We start from the raw sequence: 21,405 nt of genomic DNA on the forward strand, positions 1-21,405 counted from the left end.
TCCTACCTACACAGCAGTACCTGGCCCAGCAAGCCCCCCTCAGAATCTGAGTGGGGAGGGTGGGAAGTATCCTTGATGCCTGGGTGTCCCCAAGTTTCCAAACGTCCACCCCCACGATGGAGGAGAAACCAAGACAGAAGGTGTAGGGCCCACTACCGCTTCCTCCAGATGAGCTCATGGGTTTCTCCACCAAGGAAGTTTTCCGCTGGTTGAATGAGAGCCTTTCCCCGCCCTCCTCTCGCCTCGGGCTTATAAATGCAGCTGTTTGCACACCCAGCCAGCAGAAGCTCCCTCAGCAAGGGCAACAGGGGACCAGCCAGGAGAGAGAGAAGCAACTTCAGAGACCCCTGGAAATAACCTCTCAGAGGACATACCTCTGGACAAACAGCCAGGCGATTTTCTCCCTCGCATGCCCCAGGGCTCGACCATCTCCCAGCTGGACTTGAGCCCCTCTGGAAAGGACATCATGAGCACTGAAAGCATGATCCGAGATGTGGAGCTGGCAGAGGAGGAGCTCGCCAAGAAGGCAGGGGGCCCCCAGGGCTCCAGACGGTGCTTGTGCCTCAGCCTCTTCTCCTTCCTCCTTGTCGCAGGAGCCACCACGCTCTTCTGCCTGCTGCACTTTGGGGTGATCGGCCCCCAGAGGGAAGAGGTGAGTGCCTTGCCAGCCTTGGCTCATTCTCCTACCCAGAGAGAAATAGGGGAGAAAGAGGGCGAGAGACAGGATTGGGGAAAGAGGTGTGCTGATGAGGAGGGTGGGAGGGAAAACTTGGAGAAAGATGGAGAGGCAGAATGAGATGTAGAGAGAGATGGAGGAAGAGAGAGAAGGATGGACAGATGGGGGGGCTTGGCACATGGAAGGTGCTCACTAAACGTTTGTTGAATGAATGAATGAGCAAGCAGATATACGTCTATAAAGAGAGATGTGGGGTGTGAGTAGAGAGATGAGGGGGAAGTCATATGAATAAAGATGGTCAGACAGAAAGAGAAATGGAAGATATGAAAGAGAGATAAGGAGAGAGATGAGGGAAAGAGATAAGGAAAGATGAAGATAGGATGTCTGGTACATGGAAGGAGCTCAATGAAAGAGTTGCTGAATGGATGGAGGGATGAATAAATGGATGAATGGAGAGAGAAAACTAGACACATCAGGACAGAGAGGACAGGCTAGATAAGCAGCCTGGCTGTTTTTCCTGTAGGGATGACTTGCTCTGATGCTAATCCTCTCTCTTCTCCCCAGCAGTTACCGAATGCCTTCCAGTCAATCAACCCTCTGGCCCAGACACTCAGTAAGTGTCTCCAAAACCTCTCTCCTAATTCTGGGTTGGGATGGGGGTGGGGGTTAATTCTGGGATGGAAACGGTGGGGGAAATTTAGAGTTTTGGCTTTGGGGGAGGAGGAATGGAGGTCACAGTAGTGAGATATTTTCTGCAAAGCTTAAGGGTCTCACCTTTTTCTTTCCTTTTTCCTCCTCAGGATCATCTTCTCGAACCCCAAGTGACAAGCCTGTAGCCCATGTTGTAGGTAAGAGTGCTGAGGATGTGTTTGGGGGATAAAGAAGCAGATGGGATGTGGAGGAATAGGATTTGGGGGCTGAACCTAGGCTGAGGGTAGACAGGTCTTGGGGACAGTGTGACAAGAGCTCACTGAGCTCCAGGGGAGGGTGGAGGAACAGCACAGGCCTTGAGGGGGTACTGAGAACCTCATGGCCAGATGGGATGTGGAAAGACAGACAGGGGACAGGAACCGGATGTGGGAGGTGGGCAGAACTTGAGGGCCAGGATGTGGAGAGTGGAACTGACAGGATCACACTGACTCACCCCTCCCTCTTTCTCTCCCTCCCTCCAGCAAACCCCCAAGCCGAGGGGCAGCTCCAGTGGCTGAGTGGGCGTGCAAATGCCCTCCTGGCCAATGGCGTGAAGCTGACAGACAACCAGCTGGTGGTACCATTGGATGGGCTGTACCTCATCTACTCCCAGGTCCTCTTCAAAGGCCAAGGCTGCCCTTCCACCCATGTGCTCCTCACCCACACCATCAGCCGCTTAGCTGTCTCCTACCCGTCCAAGGTCAACCTCCTCTCTGCCATCAAGAGCCCTTGCCACACGGAGTCCCCAGAGCAGGCTGAAGCCAAGCCCTGGTATGAGCCCATCTACCTGGGAGGAGTCTTCCAGCTGGAGAAGGGTGATCAACTCAGCGCTGAGATCAATCAGCCCAACTATCTCGACTTTGCGGAGTCCGGGCAGGTCTACTTTGGGATCATTGCCCTGTGAGGGGGGTACGTCCGTCCTCGCCCACCTCAATCCCTTTATTATCTGCTCCTTCAGAACCCTCTCATCCCCTTCTGAGGTTTAGAAAGGGAATGAAGGGCTCAGGGCCGGGCCCCAAACTCAGAACTTGAAACAACAACAACACTTAGAAACCTAGAATGCAGGGATGTGTGACCTGGACAACGGGGCACCGGTCACCACCAAGAATTCAAACTGGGGCTTCCAGAACTCACTGGGGGCCTCAGATTTGGATCCCTGAATGCAGCCTGGGACACCTGGAACGTGGGGGCCAGGAAACCTTTGGTTCTGGCCAGAACACTTCAGAACATCCGTTGAGAAGATCTCACCCAGAACTTGATGAGAGTGGACCACAGGTCTCCCTTTTTTCAAATGTTTCCAAACTCTTCCCCGAGTTGTAGAGCCCAGGCCCTCCGCCATGGGGCCGGCTCCCTCTATTTATGTCTGCACTTGAGATTATTTATTATTTATTTATTATTTATTTATTTACTAATGAATGTATTTATTCAGGAGGTTGAGGTGTCCTGGGAGACCCAACATAGGGGCTGCCTTGGCTCAGACATGTTTTCTGTGAAAACGGAGCTGAACTGTAGGTTGTTCCCATCTGGCCTCCTGGCCTCTGTGCTTCCTTTTGCTTATGTTTTTAAACAATATTTATCTGATCAAGTTGTCTAAATAATGCTGATTTGGTGACCAACTGTCGCTACATCGCTGAACCTCTGCTCCCCAGGGGAGTTGTATCTGTAAGCGCCCTACTGGTCAGTGGCGATAAATAAAGTATGCTTGGAAAAGAAACATGGTCTCTTTCTTGGAGTTAATTCTGCATCTGCCCCTCCTCGAGGGTGGAAGGCCGCTCCCTCGAGTCCTATCTCCATAAGGTTTAAGATCCCTGGACCTAGTCCCCACTCCTTGGATTACTGGGGCTCAGGAGACTCTACATGAAACAAAGCCCAGACTAATGGCCCCCTCCTCCAGGAAACTGGAGCCTGAACCTAATCACCTCTCCCTCAGGGCATGGGAATTTCCAACTCTGGGAATTCCAATCCCAGCCGGGGAAGTCCTGCCGCTCAGGTGCTCAGATGAGATTTCCGGCTGTTGCTGCCTGGGAGAGAGCCAGGGAAGGGCCACGTTCTCAGGCACCTGAATCACAGCCAAGGCATTAGACGTTCAGGCATCTGGGCTCCAAATCGCCCCCATCCCTGGCCCCCCAGCCAGCCCTGTTCTAACTGTGCAACCTGAACCAGTCACCGAACATCATCTATCAAATGGAGACAGGAACCATCAAATATGGGGCCATGAGAGAATAGAAGACCTAAGTCACATCAGAGCACCTAACATAGCACTTGGCATGGTAAGCACTCAGTGACTTTTGGCTTTCTACCTTTGTCCAGCCCCTAGCTGTTCTATCTCCTTCCATCTCTCGGTTGGTAGAATTGAAGAGATGGAAGAAAATTTAAAAACAGGAATAGATGTGGATGAAAGACCCACGTGCCAGCTCACACCGATTTTCTCAGAGAATGATGAGGAGAGGGATGTGAGGTGGATGAACTGAAAAGAGAAAAGCACCCCTCCCGCCCTCCCCCACCCAGAAAGGTCTTCTTCTTTTTTTTTTTTTTTTTTTTGAGGAAGATTAGCCCTGAGCTAACATCTGCTGCCAATCTTCCTCTTTTTGCTGAGGAAAACTGGCCCTGAGCTGACATCCATGCCCATCTTCGTCTGCTTTATATGTGGAACGCCTGCCACAGCCTGGTGTGCCAAGCAGTGCCATGTCCGCACCTGGGATCTGAACCAGTGAACCCCAGGTTGCCGAATCAGAACGTGCACACCTAACCGCTGCACCACCAGGCCAGCCAGCCCCCAGAAGCGTCTTCTGGACACAGAGTCAAAGACACAGGAAGTCAGAAATGGAGACCCAGAGAGTGGGAGCCTCCACTGGGCTCAGAAATTAGGTTTTCTTTCCTGCCAGCGCTGCCCTCAGGGGAAAACCGTGTGGTGTCCCACAGGGGTAGGGTGACCTACATAGGGCCTTGGGTCCCCCTCTACCTCCTCCAGCCTGGGACTGAAAGTCGGTCACAGAGTAAAGGGGCTGCTGTTACTCACCTCAAGGCCCTCACACTTGCCCACTTACAGGAAGGGGACCTGAAGTGTGAAAGAGGGGTGAGGACTTTCCATCCCACCATGGACAGGGCCAGTTGGCATCAGTTTTTCTCCCTTCCCTCCTCCCTAGGTTGTCGCCGGTGTCCTCAGGCACTACCTGCACCCCATCTCTCTCTCTCAATCACCCTCCCAACTGTCTCCTTCAGCCCCCTCCCTTCACACCCCGTGAACTGTGGCTCTTGCTCCTTGAAGGAGAATAGTTGGCTGTGGTGTAGTGGCTAAAGGGGCCTTTGTGTAACCAGCAGGGAAGAAGTGCTGGGTCCCTCAGTGCTTCATTCCTCAGCCATATTCAGGTTTACTCTGTGGCTGGGCCTTTCTGAGTGGTGTTTGCCTTCTCCTGTAACGACCCCTGTCACTGTTGGGAGGGACTCAAGAGAAAAGAGTGGAGTGTGGAATCTGGTAGGGACCATGTGGCTCTGAGAATCAGGGTGCTTGGACATGCTTGGGGTTTGACGAGATCCCCTTCCCTCTACCTCCAACCCGGCTAATGCTGGGGTAGGGCCATTTGGAGGCGGGGGTAGGTGGGACCTGCAGACTGCCATCCCAGGGAGCAGAGGCCATACCAGGTTTTACCAACAGTTTCAAGCAACCAGAAAAAGAATATTTAACCAACCCTTGTGTACCCACCGTGAATGAAGACATGTTAGCTTCTCAGCATGTATTTGGCAGCACTAAAGCATTACATTCTTTATTTTCGTCAGGCTCAGTATCAGTTTCCAGTCTCCTACATTTTTCCCACCGCCATGGGGTCCCTGGTGACTGGGTTCCCGATATCCGGGCTGATTCACACACTCCCACCATGCATTCGTTTTCCCCGGGACGCGGGAGGCCCTCACCCCACCATCACGGCCCCAAAGAAGGTCTTCCCTCTCCTATAGTCCACCATATCCGGATGACTGATGTTGACGAACACCCTCTCGCCCCTCCGGAGCTGCACCAGGCCGCCGAACCCCACGCTCGTGTACCAGAGAGGCCCGTATTCGCGCCTCCGGGTGGGGTCCAAGACCGGGGTCACGGTCTCCGCACCCTCCAGCAGCAGCTCGGGAGTCCCAGGCCCGTAGGCGCCCCCCGCCCGGTACAGCCGGCTGCGCAGCGTGACCGAGTAGTCAAGGGGGCCCCCGCCGGCAGGGGGCGCCCGGCCCCGGTAACCGACGTGACAGTAGAGGTAATAGAGGCCGTCCTGCGGGAGGGCCAGGCCCTCGGCACCGGAGAACTGCGTCCCGCTCCTTAGAAAGGCCTCTTCTTTCTTCGCCTCCCAGCCCAGCCCCTGTCCCTTGGTCCAAGCACCTGCAGAGAAACGGGTCTGTCGGCTCTCAGGAATCCGATCCTCAGAGGAGCGATCCAGGCCCGGGACTTCTGCGGGGGGCGGGGGTAGGGGGCGCTGAGGGGAAGCGGGGTGCTTTTGACCCCTGCTGGACCCGAGTCTGGGAGAGGCAGTGGGGTGATGGTGCTCCCTCTGCAATGAATATGAGTTGGGAACTGAGGGCACCCGGGTGTGAGATGCAGAGCGCTGTGGTGGGGAGATCCAGGCCGGCTTTTGCCTGCTCCAGGAGGGAAGCAAGCAGAAGAGTGGGCACTGTAGCAGGAGAGGTGGTGAGACGGGAGGAACCCCAGGACTGCAATAACAGAGCAAAAGGACTCGAACTGTGGATGAGCAGAACTTGGACTATTGAGGTCTCTGAAGTCCTTACCTATGATGTGGGCAGCAGGGAGCCTGGGACTGAGATCTGTTTCTGCCTCCTCCTCTGACTGTTCCTGGGACCCTGGAAGGGACAAAGAGTCCACGATTGGGGGTGGGGCAGCCATCCATGGGTTGTCCCCCTGAGAGGACAAGGTACCAGGGCCCAGGGATGGGGCATCAGGATTCCTGGAGGAAGAGTATCTGGGGAACCAGATGGAAGGGAACTGGGAGTCCCTGAGGGCTGGAGCAGGGGTGGGGGGAGATGGTCTCCTCTTACCCAATTGCAGCTGTGCCTGTGCCTGTGCCCCTGGGTCAGCGGTCCCTGTTACCTGGGTGGGTGGGGTCACAGTGCTCAGAATTCAGTCTTAGCTGATGCCAGCCCCACCCTTCCCAACATAGAGCCAAGCTCTAGGCCTGAGGTTTCTCCCACCAGCCCCATCCCCAGCACCCATCTCCCTGGAAGGGAGAGCAACCAAGGCATATGTACTTGGGCAGAGAAACAGAAGCCTGTGTATGTCTTGGGAAGGGAAGAGGAGTCAGACAACCAGGAAGGGACTTAAAGACATCAGGACACAACAGTATCACAGGAATGTGGAAAGAGAGCCGGCAAAGAGACAGACAAGACATCCCTACCAGGGACAGCCAAACCAACTGAGCAGGATGAGGCCAAGAGACTCCCAGGCACAGACAGAGGTAAGTGAGCATCAGCAATATACAGCCTTCTGGGGGACTTGTTGTAACCACTCACCAGTCCTCCCTGCTCCTGGGGCACGAAGGCCAGCACAGCCAGCACAGTGATAGGCACAGCTAGCAGCAGGGTCACCAGGGAAGTGGCGCCTGCCACAGCCAGCAGGAGGCAGTCCATCCCCTGGGGCCTCCTAGCCCGGCCCTCCAGCCCCAGTGCCCCCATTGAGACTGAGCCAGGGCCAGGGCAGGGGGGCTTTCATAGCTCAGGGGTGGGGCCACCCCCTCCCCATAGAGCCACACACCTGGCTGGGACTTTCCACACACCCCTGCTCCCCTCACCCAGCTTCCTGTTTACCCAGAGCTGGGTGGGGCAGCTGGATGCCTGGGTTCTCTGAACTGGGGAAGGAGTTGGGGTGAAGAGATGAGTTTTTCAGGGTAGAGCTAGAGGGGGCCTTAGAGATCTTCTGGGTCAGCAGGGAGGGAAACTGAGGCCCAAGAAGGGAAGGTAGCTTGCAGAAAGTCAGGCAGCAAAGCTGCAGTGAGAACACAGAACTCTAGATTTCCAGCACAGTCTGCATTCTTCTACACTCCAGAGGTGGGTGTTAGAGGGAGGGCATCCACGTCCCCGAGATCAAGGGCTAGAATAGGAGGACAAGAACTGGGGTCTTGAGGGATGAATGGGCCCCTGAGAAGAACCTATCCCCCACGCTGGACTGCCCTCTTCCTCCCGTTCCCTTGCTCACTCCTAGCCCCCAGAGCTAGGTGAGAAAGGCAGAGTTAAGCCAGTCCACAGCGATTGCAGCTGAAGGGGCCTCAGCCTCAGCGCTAACTACCGACTCACTGAGGAGGGGTGGAAATGGAGCATTAGCTCCCTTGCTACATAGAGTGCAGGCAGGAGAGCAGTGAGGCACGCCCCCACCCTCAAAGAGCTCTGCAGTCCAGAGTGAGCCCCAGCCATTTAGTAGGTGCTGACTAAATGTCTAGTCAGGGCAAGAAAGGACAAATGAATGAGTAAGCAAAACAAAGCAGCAAGGAGCAAGTCAACGGTATGGTAGGCAGCGCAGTAGGAGTTGAAGAGCGGAAAAACCAGTCCAAAGAACCTGGAGGTGGCCCCAGATCATCTCCCCTTCTTGATGACATTTCTGCATGTTTGAGTAATAATAATAATATAGCTAATATACAAATAGCATTTAGCATGTGCCTGCCACTGATCTACACACTTTATATATAATAATGCTTTTAATCCTGACAAAAACCCTAAGAGGAAACTGAGGCACAGAGAGGTTAAGGAACTTGTAGGAGGTCACACAGTGGTGGCAGAATCAGGATTTGAACCCAGGCCACCTGGCTCCAGAGCCTTGACCACAAGACAGTTTAAAAACTGAGTACTAACTTTAGATTTGTGCATTTTAATGTATGTAAATCGTGCCTTCCTCGGCCCTCTCAAAAAAGAAATGGGGAAACAAATAATGATAATCAGTGATAAGCATGGTAAAGCCTTTAGAGGTAAAATGTACTGACGTTTGCAACTTTGAAAGATGTCAAAAGATGAGATGCATTGATAGATATGTGATCAAGCAAGTATAGAAAAATGTTCATTGTAGACTCTAGGTAGTAGGGATATGTTCACTGTACAGTTCTTTCCATTTTTTTCTATGTTTGAATATTTTTATAATAAAATGAAAAAAAAAAAAAAAAACCCTGAATATTGTCCTACTGTCCTGCATGGGGAACATTGTGGATGGGGTAGGGGTTGGGGCGGAAGTAGCAAAAAGTTTCTGAATTTGGAGAAGGAAATTCAAATGCATATGGACCCAGGCACTAAATCTCCTCCTCACCCCTTGCCTCCACATGAGCTCCCCAGTCATCACCCTCCTTAAAGACTGGGTGTGTAATCCTCTAGCACCCCTCTACCTTTCCATCATAGTACCACTAAGAGACCTCATCCAGGTCTCTGTCCAGAGGCCTCAGACCGCTGCCCATATTTACTTTTGTGCTCAACATCAGAATGCTTCCTCCTGCAGGAAGTCCACCTGGATTGCGCATACCTCCTTTCCCAATACCAACTTGTCATCAACTTTCTTTTTAGATCTATCAGCAGTGCTCATGTAGATCTAGTCTGGCTTCCTCTGAATCTCCTGTTTGTTAATCAGTCAGCCAAACACCCTGCTAGATACAGCCCCAGAACACCAGGTGAGTCACCCCAAATCCACCAGAGCTCACAGTCTGATGTAGGAGCCGGGTGTGTGTCCACACACCTACACCAAGATCCTGAGCTCTCAGTGGATGCAGTGTGAGCGATCACTGGGAAAAAGTTAATCAGGCAGGGCACTCAGAGGAGGTGTACATTCACTGTCTACTCGCAGGATCAATAGGATGGCTGGAGCTGAGCGGGAGTACAGGCTTAGTTACAGTCACAGGAGGCTGAAGGCAAAGATGTCATAACCCTAACCCCCAAAGCCTAACTTCCTTTCCTAACGACACTGCAGAGGTTCCGAGGCTAGGGGAGAAGTTAAAGCCAGAGGAGGGGCAGGAATGTCTGAGGTGGCAACACTTCTCTCCACCCAGGCAACTCTGGCCAGTCTGGAGTCTGTCCGCACACAGGCCATGGGCTCTAGGTAAGCTGGGAGAGAGCAAGGACCCTGATGGGGGAATTCCAGGGAAGGGGTGTGTGAGAGTGGGCAGTCACACCGCCGAGTGAGGTGAGGCTAAGACGAGGGAAGGGAGAGAATGGCTTTGAGGTTCTCTCGGCCCTGGAGGAATCCTCTGTCCAGCCTGTATCTCTGTTCTCCAAAGAAATTAAGAACAATCCACTTCTACCCCCACTGCCCCTCCTGGCTACCACAGGCCCTCCTCTCCACCTGTGCTTCTGCTTCCCACTCCCTCACACACCCTAGCATTCCTCTTGAACCCAGAAGGGTCTCAGTTTTCAGACCCTGGTCCGTGCATCCGGCTTTGGCCTCAAACAGGAACCAGTGGTTGTAGGGCAGGAAGTGCCTGAGGGGAAGTTATGGGGCCCCAGACACTCCCCATTGCCCCACTTCAACCCCAGCAGTATCTGCCCCTGGGAAGCAGCTCTCCACTCCACATCAGCCAAGTAGGGCTCTGCTCTCCCCAGCTGCTCTGGGGCTGAGGGAGCAGCCCAGCTGCAGGGTGGTGCTGGACACTGCCGCCCCCACTTTTCCGCCAATCCCCACACGCGCTCCAGACCCTGGCTCCTGCTCCTCCATCAACCCCCTCACCAGAACCTAGAACTACCCAGTGCTGAAGAGGCCCCTCTGAACCACCTGGTCAGCTTAGGGCAGGAAAAAAGGTGTGGCCTCTGGGTCTGGACAAAGCTGCCCTTGAACTCCAGCTCTGCCACTTCTGGGCTGAAAGTCTTTGTAAGAGTCTGGGCTCGAGGGGCCAGCCCTGCGGCCGAGTGATTGAGTGTGCACGCTCTGCTCTGGCAGCCCAGGGTTTTGCCAGTTTGGATCCTGGGCATGGACCTAGCACCACTCACTAAGCTGTGTTAAGGCAGTGTTCCACATAGCAGAACTGGAAGGAGCTGCAACCAGAATATACAACTATGTACTGGGGGGCTTTGGGGAGAAGAAGAAAAAGAAAGAGTCTGGGCTTGAGTCTCAGGTTTCTCACCGGGGAAATGGGCACCATAATACCTTACATTGTTGTCAGGATTAGCAGTGACAAATGGAAAGTGCCCGGTTCGGGGTTGGCGTGTAAGTGAGGCTCCTCAGGCTGGGAACGATTGTAACAGAGGGCCCCACTCTTTACAGATGAGGAACTTGAGGCACGTGACTTACCCCAGGGCATTTAGCCTGGAAGAGCAGGGGCTACGTTTCCTGACCTCCAGGCCAGTCTTCAGTCTCCAGCCTAATGAATTCTGAAGACACAAAGAAGGTAACACTCTGCCTTGGAGGGGGGTTGGTTGTTTGTGGATGCACAGGGAACAATGGGTGATAAGTAGTGTGTGTGGTTCACGAGTAGTGGCCAGGGCCTCTCAGGACCAGACAGTACAGGTGAACAAGGGACTCTATGCGGAAGCCCAGAGATGGCCTGGATGGTGGTGGGAAGCCTCCGAGGGGTGAGCAGTCTTGGTTATGAATGAGATAACAGATGAGGGATGAGTACCTCTGGTAGGAGATGAGGTAACATGTTCCGGAGTGAAGAATCTCTGAGAGTATGTTTTTCTGCCTCTAAAACTGTCAGAGAGGAAAGCTGAGATACCCATGTCAACCCGGAGGATGGGTAAACTGAAGAGAGAAATAGGCCTTCTAATATTGACCCCTTTTCCCTACACAGATGGAGCCTTACACATATGGGAGCTTGGGGCTCGGGGGGTTCCTGCTCCTAGTTGTGGTTGTTCTGTCTACCTGCCTGTGTCGGCTCCATCGGAGAGGTGAGCCCCACCCACATCTTCCTCATTTGTCCCACAGTGATGCCCCTGGTTGCCCCCATCACCCTTTCCTACTGCTTTCTCAGAAGTCCCCATCAAGCCTGACACACCCTGAGATGAGGAAGATGGTAGAAGTCAGGCAGAGAGGGGAGGGGAGAATGTCCAAAGAGAGAGGCCAGGGCTTTGGTGTGAGAACCACAGGGAAGTCAGCAAGTGAGGACACTTCCATGGGGTGGGGAGAGCAGGGGAGAAGGGCTGCAAGATACAACAGGGGGGCCAAGCTGAGTTTCTTCTTTCTTTCCAGTGAGGAGGCTGGAGAGGAGCTGGGTGAGTCGGGGGCAGGGAACTGGGTGATGGGGTGACAAGAGGGGGCTGAGGGCTGAGATGGGGGTCAAGAGAAGAGAGAGAAACAGGGGCATGAGAAAGAGGGACAGAGACAAAAGTGGGAGGCAGAAAGAGAAAAATGAGAGAATGAGAAGAAGAGAGGAAAGAAATGGTGTAGAGATAGGAAGAGGAAATAAGACAGAAAGGAAAGAATGAGAGAGAGAAAGCAATGAAGAATAAGAGAGAAAATCAGAGAGAGACACAGGGAAAATGAGAGAGAAACCAAGAGGAAAAAGTAAGAGAGAGAGATTAAGAGTGGGTGGAGGGTGGGGTAGAGTGAGAGAAACACAAAGAGAAAGGGCAATGAGAGAAAGGAGCAAGAGCTTAGAGCTTGGGGGTACCAATCAGGGGGAGACTGAGGTAATGAGGTAAGAAAGTGGGAGTGGGGCAAGAACTCACAAGGGAACATGAGAGAGAGCGAGGCTCTCCCGGTGACCGGTGACCTCACGTCATCACCTTCTGCCCTGACCCCAGGTCCAGCTCTGGGAGCAGGAGCCCCACTATGCATCTCTGCAGAGGCTGCCCAGCAAGGTGTCTGACGTTGGCAACAGGCAAAGAAAAGGCTCTAAGGAGGACCCCAGCACTGACTACGCCTGCATTGCCAAGAAGTAATCCACCTGAGCACCCCAGATGCCTCCCTCAACCCACGTGGGTGGTCAGGGCCATCCTGTGGTTTCCCAGTAAAGACAGTGGTCTCACCACCTTGTGTGTCTCAGGCTTCTCAGTCCAACTCAAGCCCCCGTTTAACATGGCCACCATCAAAACTTAAGTGACTTACCCTCCCAGCCACTCTGGGGTCAAGCAGTGATTTATTGGGTGAGGAAGGGTGTTTAGAGAGCCGAGCTCCCCTGAAGGCCAGAAAAGAGTATTTGCCTGTGGGCAATTGACAGTAGGACTAATTAGATCTGATGCTCCCCATTTCTCAGGAGAATCGGCCTCAGCCTCCCGTGCCTGGGAGAGGTGGGTACGCTGAGTCACAGGATGGTGGTTGGAGGGGCTCTAGACACGATCCATGTCTGGGAAGCTCCCTCCTTGGACTTTTCCAGGACAGATTTGGTAGAAGAGCACATTGGGGCATCTGGAGAATGGAGAAGGAAATACACGAGACTCACAAGAAGTAGTTAGTGGTGGAGCAGAGAGGGATTTATTGGGGTCTCTTGAAGAGAGTTGGGATCACTGGAGTCTGGAATCATTCATCAGAGGCCATCCAAGGAGTGGCAGTGTGTTCCCATGTGACAGTGGCCTGGTGGAGAGGACGGGAGTCCCTCAGTGCTGCAGCCCTCCTCTTCTTGGTCTCTGTCTCCCGCTCCTCCAGCTCTCTCACTGCCCCTCCCATCTCTTCCACCATTGCCGGGCCTCCTTTACTCACATTTGCCTTGGTAATAGATGGTGCTGCCCATGGCCACAGAGAGAAAGCTGAAGGCATAAAATGCAGCCCGAAGGAGGAGGATGGTGTTGGCCCCTAGCCAAGGAGGTCCTGCATGGGGGTGATGGAGAGGAAGGACTTGGTAAAGGAGGCCCTGGGGAGGACATGTGCACAGGCTCAAGGAGGGCCAGAGGGCAGGCAGCCTCAGAGAAGGACTCTAGACTTCGAAGCGAGTGGGGCCTCCAGCCAAGGAGGTACAGCCTCCCTCACCTCACCTTTCTCCACCACCAGCAGAGACCCATTCCCTGTCCCGACACCCAGGCCCAGCACTTCCACCCTGCACACGTAGACGCCAGCATCACGGCCTCGGATGTCCCAGATGTGCAGCTCAGCCTGGTGGTCACAGAGGAAGCGGGAAGAGGCAAGAGAGGCCAAGCGGCCCCTGAAGTCTGGGGTCCCATTCTTCACCTCCTTCCCCGGGGCCACCTTGTCCCGGTACCACGTGACGGAGCCAATGGCTGGTCTCCCTTGGCTTGCATTAAAGGAGCAGGGCAGGAAGGCAGTGGTGCCCTCTTGGGTACGAATCTCAGGGGGCTGGGCCACCCAGAGAGCACAGGATCCTGGGGGCGGAGAAAAGACCAAGAGAAAGGCCTCCCCAGTTATTCCAAAGAGAAAAGACTAGGGCTTACAGTAGAATATTCCCCTCTACGGAGGGCCTGGGGGGCAAGTACTTTGGGTGCCTCATTAAACCCTTTCCTCCTTACCAACCTAATTTCTTAACAATGCTTATTAAATAGTTTTTCAAACTCTTTACCAACTCTCACCCTCACCTGCTCCCGTCATCCTCCAGCTGCATTCACTAGTAACACCCTGCTGAAATTTAACCTGTCACAATGAGATTGAAGCTCATTAGTGAATGTGGCTGCCTAGTTAACTAATATCATTAACTACGTTTTTCTAGGCATTGCTTTAGTACTAACGACATTCTATAGTAAACCACCTTTGCTACTCTGTTTTTTGTTAAAGAGCATTAACTAATTAAACCTCCAGGTGAAGACGTGGCTATAATTGATTCAGGTCCCTATTTAACTCATCCAAATTGATGAATTAAACCAATTATTAAAATCCTTGATTAAATTCTCTAGTTAGTGAAATTTAACAGTCATTCTTCTATGTCAGGGGTCCTCAAATTTGAGAGTGCATGGAATCACCTGGAATGTTTGTTAAAACAGATTGCTAGGCCCTGCCCCCAGATTTTTTAATTCAGTGAGTCTGGTGCAGGGGCCTGAGGATTTGCCCCAGGTTCTCAGCTGACACAGAAGCTGCAGGTCTGGAATCCACACTGTATATAGTTAATGAATATGTCTGATAGTTAAGGTCTCTCAGTTAATTAAAATCAGTTTCACTAAGAAACTTATCTTAGATTTAATTAGGTCTCCCAAACTACTACTTATATCTAGACCCCAGATAATAAGCTTTGTCTAATAAGCTTATTAAATTCATCAAATTAAAACTGACCCCTTAAAAATAATCGACCCCTTCCTTCAGGCCCTTTTTACCAGTTCTTTCAAGTTTATCTTATTAGGAAGGTGGCTAAGAAGAAAGCCCTGGGATGGAAGCTGGGGAATGACCCTCCCTGCGGGCGACATGTAGCCATGGAGGGAACTGTGAACTGGGGAGTCCGCTGGGTGTCAGCTTTACTGAGGGCCCCACTTGCTCCCGCTCTCCTTTCCTCGCCACTCTCCTCAGGGCTCAATGTTCAGCCCTCACCAAGCCTGCTCCCCCGGGACATCTGTGCCCAGCCTCCCCCATCCTCCCTCCTCCCAGCCTCACCCCTCAGGGTCCTGGAAGAAAGCCCTGTCACCTGGCTGGACCATGATAAAGATGAGCAACAGCATCCGGGCCATGTCGGAGGGTGTCCCAGTTGACGAGGGGGACGTGAGCAGTGAGGTCTGGGTGGAGGAGGAAAGACCCACTACTTGCAGACAGGCTTTTGGTCACCAGATCGGAGTGGGGAGCTTCCTGTGACACACAGGACTCACACAGCACTTGCCAAGGACCTCAACTGCCTGGGACCTCAGGTATCAAATGCATGCCTCTCAGAGGAGGAGGATGCTGCTGATGAGATATCTGGGTCACTAGGAGGTGAGGGCAGCATGTGGGCAGGTTGCCTAGGTTTTTGAGGGGGAGGGTGGGGCTTAGACGGCTGGTAACGCTAGGGTGGGTGGGCGGGTGAGACCAGGATGTGGTTCCCCCACCTTCCGTGGTTCAAGAAGACTAACCCTTTACCCAGAATAAGCTTCCAGGAGCCCTCCTGGGCCCAGAGCTAACCTACTTCCCTCTCCATGGCGCAACAGCGCCCAGGCCCACCCTATCCATTCCTCTCCCTGAGTCTGGCCCTGCCCCAGGGCTGCTCTAGAATTTCTATAAATGGGGGGCTTGGCGGAAACGGCTGATTGGTGGTGGCGGCAGGAGGTTGCTGGGGACTTTGTTTGGAAGCTGCATTTGCATAGCAATCACCTTGTTTTACTTAGACCCTGTCGCCTTGGGTGGTTTGGCAGAGTGAGTGGCAGGTGACAAAGGAGCTTAGACTCATTCGTATTCAGAACTCCGTTAAAAGTATGCACCTTTCGCAGAGGCCTGCTTTACCTACTGCGTTCTGCACGGATTTATCACCCACTGGTAAATCCATTCATTTATTTTATTCACCATTTAGCTAACATTTATTGAGAAATTACAAACTGCCCATTACATAAAATGTATTTTTACAAACACAAATGAAAGACACATTGCATTACATATAACTCCTAGGTTATACAAGGATTAGGACAGAGTATGCCACACACTCTTGTATCTGTATCACACACCTACATGAGATAACAGCACACAGAAAGAAGGATTATGTGTAATATGCCAGGTGAAATACGCCCAGCCCTCACCACACACTTCTCTCTGGCTCCTTTTATATTAATACACACTTATCCTTTGTGTCCTAGTTTCTTGCTCTGTTTCACAACACATTCATAGATTGTGCAGTCCCCACCCTTCACTGCAGTGATCCAGGGCGCTTTTTTGGAGAAGCAGTCATCTTATGGTTAAGAATGCTGGCTTGGAGAGAGGCTGGTTCAAATGCCAGCTCCCCTACAAACTAGTTATATAATCTTGAACAAATTATTTAATCTCTCTGAACCACCTAGATAACCACATATGCCACACAGTCTGGGAAGGACTGACTCAGCCAGTCTCCGTCAGTGGAGTGGCTGCCTCCTCACCACCATCTAAGCAGAGGATGTGGGACTGAGGCGCCATGGCCAGGCAAGGGCTGCCCCCTGGTGGTCACAGAGCACAGGGAGGCCTGAGGAACCAATAGGTGACTTTTCTCAACTGGACCTTAACTCCAGCTTCTGCCCTGTCCCTTACCTTGCCTTGTCCTAGCAACACCTCATCCCCAACCCCAAAGAGTCAATGTGGAAAAAATTGTCTCTGTGAGAAGCCCATGGTTTGGGGAAGGAGGGGAGGTCACCACAAATGGAGTAGGGGCAGGGGACTGGAATGGGCAACTGGCCTGAGGATAAAACCCCATACTTTGCCGGTGCACACTCCATCACGTGGCACTACTCCATGTCCCAAGGCAATGCGGCTTCAAAGTCAATACTGCCTAAGATGGAGTCCTGATTCCACTACTTACACATCTGTAAAATGGGAATAGCATCCATCAACTTCCAGACCCCACTGTATAAGATGCTCAATGTATGTTAGCCTTTAGCTCCTCCACAGTCCTGGGCTAGGACGACCAATACGGTAGCTGGGCCTGAACTCAATGATACCTTGCTTTCTCCACCTCTTTTCTCTATGTAAGATTTCCAATATCCAAAAATTCTGAAGATAGTACTTGGATTTTTTTTTTTTTTAGTCCATCTAGAATAAATCCTGGTATATGTGTGAAGTCAAGGCCTTTCTCAATAACTCTGAGACCCTCTAGGGAATTTAACCAGCAGGATGGGAACTGCTGCGCTCGTCAGCTCAGCGGACACAAGGATGGAATTTTTCAAAAGGAACTTTTACCAGGGGCTCAAGAGGAAAGGCAATGAATAGAAAAGTTGTGATGTGGATGTACACACGTCTCTGGTCTAACTCCTTCGATATCCAGCTGTGGGCTGGCTTGAGGGTGGTCAGGGCCAGCAACATCCCAACTCAGAGCTCCGAGTAGGAAAAGAAATGAAAACACAGAAGGGACTGTGGAATCCCAGCACAAGTGATGCCACCTAACCCAGTGTTTCCTCCTCTCAGTGTTGGCAGAGGTGAGATGCAGGTGACTTCTCCACCCAAGTCCTTATAAATGTCCTTCAACTAATTAATGGTTTCCAGGTTATATTTTCAACCTCTCACCACAACTTCTCCTCTAAGGGTCATCACATCAGACCCTACCACCTGCCGTCTCTCCTTTTTTTTGGCTGAGGAATGATTCTCTCTGAGCTAACATCTATTGCCAAGCTTCCTCTATTTTGTATGCAGGTTGCCACCACAGTGTGGCTGACGAGTAGGGTAGGTCCGCACCTGGGATCCACACCTACCAGCCCAGGCCACCAAAGTGGAGCATGCTAAGCTTAACCACTACACTACATGGCCAGCCTCCAATCTCTCCTTCTTGCTTTCATTATCCAACCTCCTTCACATTCACCAAGAGCTTGCACCTGACTCTCCAGCTTCCTCTGTGTTGCAACCTCTGCCATCTCTCTGGAAGACAATATACATGTAAATGACATTTTAAAACATTGAGACATAATTATACACAGTAAAATGCACAGATGTTAAGTGAACAGTTTGATGCCCTCTGACAAATATATACACCCATGTAAACAAAACTGCAATTGAGATATAGATCATTTCTATCACCCCAGAAAATTCTCCCACGCCCCTTTTTGGTTGATCTTTCTCCTGTCCCAGAAGCAACCACTGACTTATACCCCTATCGATTAATTTAATCTGTTCTTGAACTTCATATAAATGGAATCATACAGTATGCACTTTTTTTTTTTTAAGATTGGCACCTGAACTAACATCTGTTGCCGATCTTTTTTTTTCCTTCTTCTTCTTCTCCCCAAAGCCTCCCAGTACATAGTTGTATCTTCTAGTTGCAGGTCCTTCTACTTGTGCTATGTGGGACGCTGCCTCAGCATGGCTTGATGAGCAGCGCTAGGTCCGTGCCCAGGATCCAAACCCACAAAACCCCAGGCCGCCAAAGCTGAGCGGGCACACTTAACCACTTGGCCACAGGGCCAGTCCCTAGTATGCACTCTTGCATCTGGCTTCTTTCACTCTGCATAATGTCTGTGAGATTCATCTATGTTGTTGCATGTATCAGTAACTTGTTCCTTTTTATTGCTGAGTGGGTATATTAATGGAATAAATGCATGTATAAATATATAAATATCCATTTACCCCATTATATGAGTGTACCACAGTTTATTCACCTGATGATGTACAATTGGGTTGTTTCTATTTTTTTGGCTCTTATGAATAAATCTCCTATGACCATTCTTGCACAAGTCTTGCACATGACTTTTCAACACACTAATTTCACAGTTGCTTCACCTTGCCCACTCCAACCATCACCTTGACTCTACATGCCCTGGACTTTGGATCTTGTCACTGTGGAAGCTGTCCCACTCTGGGATCTTGCCTCCTTTTTTTTTTTTTATAGATTTTATTTTTCCTTTTTCTCCCCAAAGCCCCCTGGTACATAGTTGTGGATCTTTTTAGTTGCAGGTCCTTCCAGCCATGGCATGCGGGATGCTGCCTCAACATGGCCTGACGAGTGGTGCCATGTCCACGCCCAGGATTCGAACCAGTGAAACCCTGGGCCGCCCAAGCAGAGCGCGAGAACTTAACCACTCGGCCATGGGACTGGCCCCTCTTGCCTCCTTTTTCACAGGGATATAAAAGCAATCAGACCTGAGTCCCTCCAGACTTCTGTACCCTGCACATGTGCTTTGACATCATTCTCCTGCTGGAGGACTTTTGAGCTATTTCTCTCACTTTCATTCAACAAATTGTGAATGTCCACCGTGGACTTACCTAGACAATCCTGCCATAGCCGCAGTTTTAACTACTGCTTATTCTCTGCCAAGTCCCCAGTCCACGTCTCCATCTCAGTCTACACTTTCACCTCAGGCCTCTTTCTTGAGGTCTGAGTTCAGAATTTTTTCTTTTAATATTTTATTGTAGTTTTTTTTTTTTTTTTTGAGAAAGACTACCCCTGAGCTAACATCTGCTGCCAATCCTCCTCTTTTTCCTGAGGAAAACTGGTCCTGAGCCAATATCTGTGCCCCTCTTCCTCTACTTTACATGTGGGACGCCCACCACAGCATGGCTTGCCAAGCAGTGCCCTGTCTGCACCCGGGACCTGAACCGGAGAACCCCAGGCCGTCAAAGTGGAACGTGCACACCTAACCACTGCGCCACCGGGCCAGACCCTGAGTCCAGAATTTCTAATAGCCCTCTAGACATCTCCTCCAGAATATTTCACAAGCATTTCAAAGTCATCAGCATCCACCCAAACCTGTTCAGCCTCCTCTAGTCCCTGTCTCAGTGAATGGAAACACAATCTATCCAGTCACTTAAGGCAAAAACCTGGGGTTTATCCTACTCTGCCTTCTCCCTCAAATTTCCCATCCAAACAATCTCCAAGTCCTGTCTGTTCTGCCTCTGAAATATCTTGAGTATCTTTCTCCATCTCTTAATTCTCACTGCTAATTAAGGCCCTCGTCATCTCAGGATGAAACTAGCAGCATTGCTTCTCTGACGGATAGTGTGTCTTCTCAATATCCATTCTACGCTTGCCCCTCTGAACATCGAGGCTCATCCATCCATTCAACAATGCTTTTACTGGGTGCCTTCCATGTGCCAGACATCCAATCTACTTGGTCATCGCATCAGACTCCACTAATCTTTTTTTTAAAGATTGGCACCTTGGGGCTAGCCCAGTGGCACAGTGGTTAAGTTCACGTGCTCCGCTTTGGCAGCCCGGGGTTCACTGTTTGGATCCTGGGCGCGGACATGGCACCGCTCATCAGGCCATGCTGAGGCAGCATCCCAGATGCCACAACTAGAAGGACTCACAACTAAAAATACACAACTATGTACCAGGAGGCTTTGGGGAGAAAAAGGAAAAATAAAATCCTAAAAAAAAAAAACGAAATAGAGCAGAAAACAAATATATATTTACAGAGACTACTAATATTAAAAAATCTCTGACCTAACTGATTAAGCAGAAATAAAAGGCATATACCCACACAAAAATAAGTAATTGAAAGGGAATATAATGTCAGATACAGTAAATATTTAGACTGCAAATTTTGACAAAATGAATAATTTTCCAGAAAAATATATGACCAAAACTGACTCAAGAAAAAATTAAAAGCTTGATATACCTGTAACCATTAAAGAAATAGAATCCGGCTGGCCCAGTGGCACAGCGGTTAAGTGCGCACATTCCGCTTTGGCGGCCCGTGGTTCGCCGGTTCAGATCCCGGGTGGGGACATGGCACCGCTTCGCAAGCCATGCTGTGGTAGGTGTCCCACATATAAAAAAAAAAAAAGTAGAGGAAGATGGGCATGGATGTTAGCTCAGGGCCAGTTTTCCTCAGCAAAAAGAGGAGGATTGGCAGCAGATGTTAGCTCAGGACTAATCTTCCTCAAAAAAAAAAAATTATTCTAGTGATCAGAAAACAGGAAAAGTTTCTCAACTTACTACATAAGATTAATGTAACCTTGATACAAACCAGGCAAGGACAATTTGAGAAAGGATACTTAAAAACAATTTCACTCATAAACATAGATGTAAGGGAAAAAAACAATAAAAATATTGGCAAACCTAAATCATAATTGACTAAATAATATAAAACAACTAAACCAAGCAGTCTTTATCCTAGGAAAACAATTCACTATTCCTGTAATTCCGAGTTCCTATTCTCACAATTCACTGCATTAAGAGATTAAGGAGGAAAATCCATGTGACCATCTAATTAAATACAATAAAAGCTAATTTCACAAATGCTGTTCATGATAACAACGACTCAGATTTTAAAAATAGAAAAAGAAAACATTTCACAAGTCATTTACGATTTTAAAAATTAGAAATGTATTGGGCTGGCCCCGTGGCCGAGTGGTTAAGTTCGCGCGCTCCTCTGCAGGCGGCCCACTGTTTCGTTGGTTCGAATCCTGGGTGCGGACATGGCACTGCTCATCAGACCACGCTGAGGCAGTGTCCCACATGCCGCAACTAGAAGGACCCACAACGAAGAATATACAACGATGTACCAGGGGGCTTTGGGGAGAAAAAGGAAAAAAATAAAATCTTAAAAAAAAAAGATCTACTAAAATTTAGGAATGTATATTTTATGTCTCTATTCTCCCGTGAAATTTAGTGTTCATTTTTGAACTGGCT

The 21,405-nt window shown here is 50.7% G+C and overlaps 4 protein-coding genes across 14 annotated transcripts; 2 read left to right on the top strand and 2 right to left on the bottom strand.

Annotated features, from left to right (window-relative positions):
- Nucleotides 1-275: 275 nt before the first annotated feature.
- Nucleotides 276-3,080, top strand: TNF (tumor necrosis factor). Of its 2 annotated transcripts, none has more exons than XM_008537509.2 (4): nucleotides 276-652; nucleotides 1,241-1,289; nucleotides 1,477-1,524; nucleotides 1,849-3,080. In XM_008537509.2, the coding sequence occupies exons 1-4, from the start codon at nucleotides 410-412 to the stop codon at nucleotides 2,268-2,270; spliced, it is 762 nt and encodes a 253-aa protein (XP_008535731.1). In that variant the 5' UTR covers nucleotides 276-409; the 3' UTR covers nucleotides 2,271-3,080. The 2 variants fall into 2 exon arrangements, with proteins under 2 accessions (XP_008535731.1, XP_008535732.1); XM_008537510.2 differs by having other exon boundaries at nucleotides 286-652; nucleotides 1,244-1,289.
- A 2,019-nt stretch (nucleotides 3,081-5,099) lies between these two features.
- LTB (lymphotoxin beta) lies at nucleotides 5,100-7,203 on the bottom strand. Of its 2 annotated transcripts, XM_070585458.1 has the most exons (4): nucleotides 6,872-7,203; nucleotides 6,401-6,452; nucleotides 6,134-6,205; nucleotides 5,100-5,729 (listed from the first exon to the last, which is right to left on the bottom strand). In XM_070585458.1, the coding sequence occupies exons 1-4, from the start codon at nucleotides 7,031-7,033 to the stop codon at nucleotides 5,275-5,277; spliced, it is 741 nt and encodes a 246-aa protein (XP_070441559.1). In that variant the 5' UTR covers nucleotides 7,034-7,203; the 3' UTR covers nucleotides 5,100-5,274. The 2 variants fall into 2 exon arrangements, with proteins under 2 accessions (XP_070441559.1, XP_070441560.1); XM_070585459.1 differs by lacking the exon at nucleotides 6,401-6,452 and having other exon boundaries at nucleotides 6,872-7,129.
- On the top strand, nucleotides 5,601-12,291 carry LST1 (leukocyte specific transcript 1). Of its 9 annotated transcripts, none has more exons than XM_070585468.1 (6): nucleotides 5,601-6,276; nucleotides 6,619-6,816; nucleotides 10,587-10,710; nucleotides 11,113-11,209; nucleotides 11,511-11,533; nucleotides 12,065-12,291. In XM_070585468.1, the coding sequence occupies exons 3-6, from the start codon at nucleotides 10,687-10,689 to the stop codon at nucleotides 12,200-12,202; spliced, it is 282 nt and encodes a 93-aa protein (XP_070441569.1). In that variant the 5' UTR covers nucleotides 5,601-6,276; nucleotides 6,619-6,816; nucleotides 10,587-10,686; the 3' UTR covers nucleotides 12,203-12,291. The 9 variants fall into 9 exon arrangements, with proteins under 9 accessions (XP_070441569.1, XP_008535730.1, XP_070441568.1 ...); XM_008537508.2 differs by having other exon boundaries at nucleotides 5,616-6,276; nucleotides 6,523-6,816; XM_070585467.1 differs by having other exon boundaries at nucleotides 5,660-6,116; nucleotides 6,523-6,816.
- Nucleotides 12,292-12,711: 420 nt separating this feature from the next.
- NCR3 (natural cytotoxicity triggering receptor 3) lies at nucleotides 12,712-15,112 on the bottom strand. The gene is made up of 4 exons (XM_008537505.2): nucleotides 14,821-15,112; nucleotides 13,232-13,576; nucleotides 12,960-13,067; nucleotides 12,712-12,833 (listed from the first exon to the last, which is right to left on the bottom strand). Exons 1-4 carry the CDS (start codon nucleotides 14,861-14,863, stop codon nucleotides 12,787-12,789), a joined length of 543 nt encoding a protein of 180 aa, XP_008535727.1. The 5' UTR covers nucleotides 14,864-15,112; the 3' UTR covers nucleotides 12,712-12,786.
- Nucleotides 15,113-21,405: the final 6,293 nt, after the last annotated feature.

Source organism: Equus przewalskii, chromosome 19 (assembly GCF_037783145.1).
Source record: "Equus przewalskii isolate Varuska chromosome 19, EquPr2, whole genome shotgun sequence".
Lineage (NCBI taxonomy): Eukaryota > Metazoa > Chordata > Mammalia > Perissodactyla > Equidae > Equus > Equus przewalskii.

Bases quoted from the DNA above. Each gene is read 5' to 3' on its own strand.
- TNF (XM_008537509.2), top strand. From the start codon at position 410: ATGCCCCAGGGCTCGACCATCTCCCAGCTGGACTTGAGCCCCTCTGGA. The intron at 653-1,240 runs GTGAGTGCCTTG...TCTTCTCCCCAG, and splicing joins TCGGCCCCCAGAGGGAAGAG to CAGTTACCGAATGCCTTCCA. The intron at 1,290-1,476 runs GTAAGTGTCTCC...TTTCCTCCTCAG, and splicing joins CCCTCTGGCCCAGACACTCA to GATCATCTTCTCGAACCCCA.
- LTB (XM_070585458.1), bottom strand. From the start codon at position 7,033: ATGGGGGCACTGGGGCTGGAGGGCCGGGCTAGGAGGCCCCAGGGGATG. The intron at 6,453-6,871 runs GTGAGTGGTTAC...CCACCCACCCAG, and splicing joins CCCAGGAGCAGGGAGGACTG to GTAACAGGGACCGCTGACCC. The intron at 6,206-6,400 runs GTAAGAGGAGAC...TGTCCCTTCCAG, and splicing joins ACAGGCACAGCTGCAATTGG to GGTCCCAGGAACAGTCAGAG.
- LST1 (XM_070585468.1), top strand. From the start codon at position 10,687: ATGAATTCTGAAGACACAAAGAAG. The intron at 10,711-11,112 runs GTAACACTCTGC...TTCCCTACACAG, and splicing joins ATTCTGAAGACACAAAGAAG to ATGGAGCCTTACACATATGG. The intron at 11,534-12,064 runs GTGAGTCGGGGG...CCCTGACCCCAG, and splicing joins GGAGGCTGGAGAGGAGCTGG to GTCCAGCTCTGGGAGCAGGA.
- NCR3 (XM_008537505.2), bottom strand. From the start codon at position 14,863: ATGGCCCGGATGCTGTTGCTCATCTTTATCATGGTCCAGCCAG. The intron at 13,577-14,820 runs GTGACAGGGCTT...CTCCGCCCCCAG, and splicing joins CTTTATCATGGTCCAGCCAG to GATCCTGTGCTCTCTGGGTG. The intron at 12,834-12,959 runs GTGAGTAAAGGA...CCTCTCCACCAG, and splicing joins CATCTATTACCAAGGCAAAT to GCCACTGTCACATGGGAACA.